Raw genomic sequence first — 7,242 nt, 5'->3', positions numbered from 1 at the left:
ATAGATCTGATAGGGATCGGATGTAAAAGTTAGTTTACAAAGTACCAGGTGACATCTTCTTTATCGACAATAACTCTGATATCATATCTTCGTCCATCTTGTCGATTTCTGCGGTTATTTAATTTAAATTAAAGCTAATATGAGCGAATCCGTCTCCGATCAATTTGCGATCACTAAATAAACTTACTAATGTGTATTAGGACTCTGAGGTTATTCTTGTTGTGATTTATTCAATCAGTTATTTCTGAAAATATTAGTGAAATAAGAGTTTATACTTTTTTATTTAAAGGTTGATTAGTTTATACGATCGTATAATCGTTTACGAGAAGTCAAATTGGATCAAACACTTTCCATTTTCTTCTTACTAAATCAGTATTATTCATTTTATATTAAAACTAGGTATTACCTTGAATTGTTAAACATTTTTGAGTAAATTTTTCTTCGATAAAGCTAAGTTATATATTGTATTTGTCCATCAATGTGGTACGTTACTTACGATTGAATAAAAGAATTACGCGTAAAAATTTGTTATTTCTTTCTTAAATCCTTTGTTAAATATTATTTTACCCTAAATAATTCCTTGAAAAATAAGTTTTAAATTGATTATAAAATCTCATAATGAATATTTTGAACTAGTTAAAGAACTTATGTTTTATTGAAATCAGTGCAATTAACTATTATATCCACAATTTGAAAAATTTATCCGATCACTTATTAGCAGATAAATTTGGATTGGAAAATCAGCTTTTTATTCTCTGACGTAAATAATAAATTAATTAAAAAGCACAACTGCTGGGAGACGCCATCTACTGAAAACAAATGTAACTTAAAACTTACTGGTAAGATTCTAAAAAGTTTTTTGATTGGAACTTTCGTTGTTTTGTGAACTCCATGAAAATTTACATTCAAGATTTTAAATGTTTATAAAGATCATTTTAAGGCAAACTTACGGTTAAGTGATCTCAAATAGGGGTGTGCGAGTACTCGATTTTTTGAGTATTACTCGACTCGAACTCGAGTTTTTCCGAGTACTCGAGTTTTGTCGGGTACTCGCCATGTTTTCGAGTTTTGGACTACTATAAAAGATGCAGTGACGAACCATTGTCACCTTCCTTGTATGTGCATGGTCATAAGTGCATTCGCAGCGGTAAATAAGGTTTTGCATCGAGCTCATGACCCGTGCGCAGCCGACTTATGACGTGTCGCATTCACAGCGCGCCCCCTCGATTTTCAGAGATGATTAATAAATATTTTTGATTTTGATTGATGTTCTATCTTGGCTCGGCCAAAATTTTTCTGTGAGAATCTAAAATAAATGTACTATGCACTTTTTCACTTTTTCATAAATGAAAATAAAGTTTATTTTATTTCTTTATAAATGAGGTTGTTGTATTTGAAAAATTGAATTTTTCAATACTACTGATTTTCCCTTGAAAAGCCGCTGTATGAAAGTATCTGTAATCGAACGGGACTATTTATACGACATTTGTCACGACAAATAAATATAATATATATGAATGCACTTATATGACCATACAATTACAAAATTAATGATAATGGTCACTGCATAATTTAGTTAGTTTTTAACCGAAACTCGAAAAAACTCGAGTACTCGAAAAATCGAGTTCGAGCCGAGTCGAGCTTTTTTTCGAGTACTCGCACAACCCTAATCTCAAACTATGGTGCCTGTGTTGAAAATCTACTAATTTTGTTGAAAATTTCGTCCAAACTTTAATATTATTGTTTTAAAAAGATTCCTTGCAACTTATTCTGAAATTATCCAGAAACTTTCATAAACTTTTGCTGGAAAGCTTTCTGAAATTTTCCAGTAAGTTTCAAAAAAGCTTATTGCATGTTTTCATCGTGCTTCTAGAGTGGTTTTAAGTAAAATTCCCTAAAGGGTTGAAGCGAGCTTTTTAAAAATTTCAAGAAATTCCTAAAACATTTTATACTTAAACTTTCAACCAATTTTTAGGTTTACTTTAATGAAACTATTTTGGAAGCACGATTAAAAATGTAATAGTTATTTATGTAACAAGTGCCCAAAAGGCGTTTTTGGGCACGAGTGTGCGGAAAAAGACACGAGTGCCGGCTATGCCGGCACGAGTGGGTGTTTTTTCCGCACACTGTGCGCAAAAAGCTGGGCACGTGTTGCATACAAAATTTTATGCAATAGTAGGCGAAAAATACGTTCATTTAAATGAGGCCTTTTACCGCACACCCGTGTCCAAAATGAGGCATTTTACCGCACACAAGTGTCCAAAAACGCTTTTTGCGCACTAAAAAATGTGCGAAAAAATACATTTTTCGTCATACTATTGCATAAAATTTATTTTATTGTTTTTAAATTCAAGATGGAATACTTTTTCAAAACGTTGAGTCTTATTCTCAATGAGAATATACAAACAATGTCTACATTCAATACTATACCGGAGAAAAAAAATNCAAAATTTAGTGCGAGTATAGGATACCGTTGTTCATGAAAGGTTGAAAACCAATACTGTCCATTTTCCAGAACTATCTATTTTATGTATTATTTTTTTATAAAAATAAATATGCATCGTGAAAAAAATTTAGTGCGAGTATATACCCTTGTTCATTAGTTGTGAAAAACCGATACTGTCTATTTTTCAAAACTCTGCAAGTTAGCGAATTCAATGCAAATAAGCTCTCGTAAAGTTGCAGGAATGTTGCCGGAACATTGCCGGAACATTGCTTTCACGAACCTGTAATCTAAGCTGTAGGCTCTCGTGAAGTTGCGGGAACGTTGACGGAACATTGCTTTCGCGGACTCACGTTAAATACAAAAAATCATTGAAAGTTGCCGCAACGTTGCCGAAATCTCGCGGACGCTGAACGACGACGCTCCAGCAACGTTACTTCGTTACCATATGGGACATAAACTGCGTTGCTTCAACGTTGCCGCAACGTTCATGACACGAGTATGTTAAAGTTTCAATGTTTCAAAAATATGGTTGCCGCAACGTTGCTGCAACTTTCCGTGCTATCAGGGTACTGTCAATCTTTTGTTTAACATTAATGTAATTCACTTTACCATTTCAATAAATTTTATATATTTGAATCGAATCAGCTTTTTTTCGACGCGCTAGATAAAAATTTTAGTATACATCTTATGATAACGAATACACATTACCTCCGCAGTCCATAAAGTATAGACTGAAAACATGTTTACTTTACACTAGATTACTAACGTGTATCACCACCATTATAGCCTTTTTTTTTAATAGATACACGTTAATCTCAAAATATATATTTTAAAGAAAAACAATTTTTCGACATTTATTGAAATTATATTTGTTCACATTTTATTAGAGGTTTGCATAAATTTAATTTATTATATTTTCATGACAAACAAGAATTAGAAAAATTGCTACGTTCAAACCTTGTAACTCTAAATAAAGGTTGAACCATTCTAAAAAAGTTTAGCGTGGCTTTTAATACAATTAACTACTTATTCTATATATCAGCTAAGAAAAAACGGCGAATGTTATATAGTTCGATCATATAGCGATCAAGTTCATCCGCGAGGTTATCGTAGCACTCGATTTTTCACGCATTTCACGTATTTTCCTTGTCACAGTTATGACACTCGTTCATCATTTTATAATGTTCGTGTGCTGAAATGATACATGTCTAACGCTAAGTTGAGTGCCATGATTGAGTTATTTATATACGCAGATTACGCAGAAAGAAAATGATTGGGCGTGTAAAACTTGAGAAAAACTTTTAAGAGATAGCGAAATCAACCCGAAAATTCTACTAGATATTTATTTGAGAGGCTCTATGGTAAATTTGATTTATTCTTTTATGAGGCACAAGAGGAATTTTCAATTAAATATTCATTAGAATTTTCAGAAAATGGAATTGCAAATTTGATCAGTTTTGGGCTGGCTTGGCTATCTCCTTAATAAGTAAAACAGATAATGACATCCAGATTAAAGAATATAAGAAAACCGATTTTTAATAGGAAACAAATTTATTGTTTATGAAAAGTCCTAAAAAAATAATGAATTTGAAAAATTGTATATTTGATCGATGTAATGATTTTTTATGCAGATAAATAGAAAGGTAGATCAAATTTCGTCGCCCCTTTACTAGTATTCTAACCATCTCAGGGAAAATGCGATCCAAATCAATTTCCACCAGCATTTCGGTGCTGATGCTGCAGTTGCTGGTATTGGAAAATCGGTTGAGCTATATTGTAGTGTTGGCCACCTCACAGGACGGAAACTTGGTATTCAATATGTGCACGAAAAATGAGACGATCTCGGTTCAGTTGACGAGTAAGTACGACGGCACGGGAGTAAGCTGCCAGTGCCAAACATCTCCCGCGGCTGATCTCCATAAGGAAGATTACGTCTATACTCCGGGTATTGGATCGCATCGCTTTCACACTGAAGCGAAACCGTGGAACGAGGCTCGCAGAATCTGCTACGACGAGGGCGCTCACCTGGCCATTATTAATTCCAAAGCTGAGGAGGCTGTGAGTGAAGCTCATATTGATGGCGAAATACATTATTTACTTTTGATCACTTTTGTTTCTGGTAATATTTTGGGGCGTATGTATTACAGAAATTATTGGACATGATGCGGAAATCGGAGAGTTTGGTCAGAGGCAGCACGAATGGCGAAGAGGCGCTGCTCGGCATTCACGACTTGTATAAGGAGGCTGACTGGGTCACAATATTCGGCGAGCCGCTTGCTTCGACTGGCTACGCAGGCTGGTCATTGACTTACTGGAACGGACAACCAGACAATCGTGATAATCGCCAGCACTGCGGGGCTCTTATTAATCAGGGTGGCCTTGACGACGTCGATTGTACCGACAAATTCGCCTTTTTTTGCGAGTTACCGCTCGCTTGCTAAGATAATGCTCAAATACACCAAGTATTTTACCGAATTTTTATTTACCGTTGTAGCTTAATGACTGGCCTTTTTTCTGAGAGTTATAGATCGTTGTTGTATAATATGAGCACGTTTTATTGTTAAATGAATGTTTAGACTTTACAAGGTGATTTAAATTTAAAATGATGGAAAAAGTAGCTGCAAAACTTATTAAAATTTTCATATAGGCTGTCTTGTAAAAATATAGTTTCCATATTAAGAAGGCTGTATCAAAAATGAAAAAAACTTTAGATCGGAGTGAAACTTTGACAGATGAAAGTTTTTGAAATTACAAGATTTTTGGTGAAAAAAATTTGGGGTTTTCATGCTAAGTTGGAAAATAATGAAATTAAAAGTTTTAACATTGAATTGTATGGGAAGTGGTAGTTTTTAGTGTACTGTGAGCTCAAATCACTTTACAAATCAATGAAATTAATACATGTTATGGGAAATCTTATTTGCTTTCAAATGATATTGTAACATCCTACGACGAATAGCCTACGCCAAGGCAACCTGCCAATTCCGCGCTCCGACTTAACGCGCCTGGACACAACGATCCGGCCTGCAAGACGCATCGATGAAATATTCAAACTAAAAAACATTTTAAAATCAAAACAATAGGAAACAAAATCAGCTCTATAAGAACAGCTGTAAAATGTGTAACGTCTTTATGAATATTAAATATAGAATTGAACATTAAACAATTTAAGTAATTTGATCTACAATTCTAGCAATTAAATTAAAACAAAATTCGAGTAATTCGATTTAAAAAATTCAAGTAAATCAATTTACGATAGAAAAAAAGCGCTGCAAGATGAGCAACTAAAGTCACATTTAAAGGTAAAAAATTTAAAAAATGAATAAATAAAATAAATCAAATGAAACGAAAAAGTATTTGACGTTGGTGATTTTTGTGTAATATGCTCAGACACCAGAATGTAAACCAGAAGATAATTTTTTACCTTTAAATGTGACTTCAGTTACTTATCTTGCAGCGCTTTTTTTCTATTGTAAATTGATTTACTTGAATTTTTTAAATCGAATTACTCGGATTTTCTTTTGATTTAATTGCTAGAATTTTAGATCGATCATTTAAATTATTTAATGTTCAATTTTATTTTTAATATTCATAAAGACGTTACACGTCTTACAGCTGTTCTTATACAGCTGATTTTGTTTTCTATTGTAATTTTAATCGATTTCAATAAAACTGATTTTTCGATTTATTCTGTAGTCAATACTTTCCGAATAATTGTGATTTCTTCGATAAATACCGAGGCCGCTTGCGCGGTCTCTACTTATATTATCTTTGTTTCGAAACAAATTGAAATTTAATTCGAATTTTCAATTTAATTTTAATAATTTTAAGCTTAAGATTTGGTCGGTACTACCAAGGCCGCTCCGCGGCCTCGACATATTACCGTCCTTCACCAACGAATTTGATTTGATTTGATTGATTCCTCACTTAAAATAATGATGGACCTGAAAGTGAAGCCAATCTATTCGGCCTCTGATTAGTCGACTGACTTTTGACTCGAGTGGAAACGTAATAAAGTGACATCTACAGTCAAAATAGCAACTTTTTCGAAACTGACTGGAAAATGTACACGCGCGAAGCGCGCCTGAAAGTTGCTAGTAAATGTAAAAACTCCTTTATTCAAAATATTTTCGTTAAACATTGATCAATTTGTAGTTATATTTACGTAAATTTATAGAAACTGTGGTTTATATAAAAAAAATGACAAAGAGGAGTGAATTGGTGTATGACACCCCTTAATATATTTTAAAATAAAATGTTAAAATAAAGATTGTTTAAATCTTTAAGGTCTTCTTTTTTATTAAGTGTGTGGCACGTGTCATTAATAAACATCGTTTTCGGTATGATTCTACGTTGGCAGCTCGGCTTTTGGTCTAAAATTTGCTTATTTGCCCAATCTATCTTGTGTCCTTCGATTTCCTAGTGTAATGAGCGAAGTGAGTGATTCGCTTTTGGTCAAAATGACCGTGATTTTGTATTTCCTGAGCATGCCCGCGTAAAAAAATTTAGGTTTCGCGACACTTTTTTTAAGTTTGGCGATTTTGCCGAATTTATATGAACTTCATATGAACTTTGGCCCGTGAGACTCTGCCAAACTTACGTTTTCATGGACTCATTGATTGTGCAAGTTTGGCGAAAGTTTCGCATAAGTTTTGCGAAACATTCCGTAAAACTCATATAAACTTTGTAGAAACCTTGGCCCAAACGACTCACCAAACTAACATCTTCGTAGAGCCATTGATAGCAAAAGTTTCGCGAAACTTAATGTACATTTTGCGTAAATTTCTGCATTCCGCACA

The 7,242-nt window shown here is 33.6% G+C and overlaps 1 protein-coding gene across 2 annotated transcripts; it reads left to right on the top strand.

Moving 5' to 3' along the window:
- Positions 1-2,475: 2,475 nt before the first annotated feature.
- LOC106656115 (hemolymph lipopolysaccharide-binding protein-like) lies at positions 2,476-5,729 on the top strand. Of its 2 annotated transcripts, none has more exons than XM_014376794.2 (3): positions 2,476-3,012; positions 4,078-4,504; positions 4,594-5,729. In XM_014376794.2, the coding sequence occupies exons 2-3, from the start codon at positions 4,142-4,144 to the stop codon at positions 4,885-4,887; spliced, it is 657 nt and encodes a 218-aa protein (XP_014232280.1). In that variant the 5' UTR covers positions 2,476-3,012; positions 4,078-4,141; the 3' UTR covers positions 4,888-5,729. The 2 variants fall into 2 exon arrangements, with proteins under 2 accessions (XP_014232280.1, XP_023318378.1); XM_023462610.1 differs by lacking the exon at positions 2,476-3,012 and adding an exon at positions 3,580-3,727.
- Positions 5,730-7,242: the final 1,513 nt, after the last annotated feature.

Source organism: Trichogramma pretiosum, unplaced genomic scaffold, assembly GCF_000599845.2.
Source record: "Trichogramma pretiosum strain Unisexual culture from Peru unplaced genomic scaffold, Tpre_2.0 scaffold79, whole genome shotgun sequence".
Classification (NCBI taxonomy): Eukaryota; Metazoa; Arthropoda; class Insecta; order Hymenoptera; family Trichogrammatidae; genus Trichogramma; species Trichogramma pretiosum.
The sequence above is the reverse complement of the archived record's forward strand: the minus strand, read 5'-3'. Positions and strand labels throughout refer to the sequence as shown.

What these genes read in the sequence shown, in the direction of transcription:
- LOC106656115 (XM_014376794.2), top strand. Translation starts at nt 4,142, where the DNA reads ATGCGATCCAAATCAATTTCCACCAGCATTTCGGTGCTGATGCTGCAG. An exon ending in ATTCCAAAGCTGAGGAGGCT is followed by an intron (nt 4,505 to 4,593) that starts GTGAGTGAAGCT and finishes TATGTATTACAG; the next exon opens with AAATTATTGGACATGATGCG.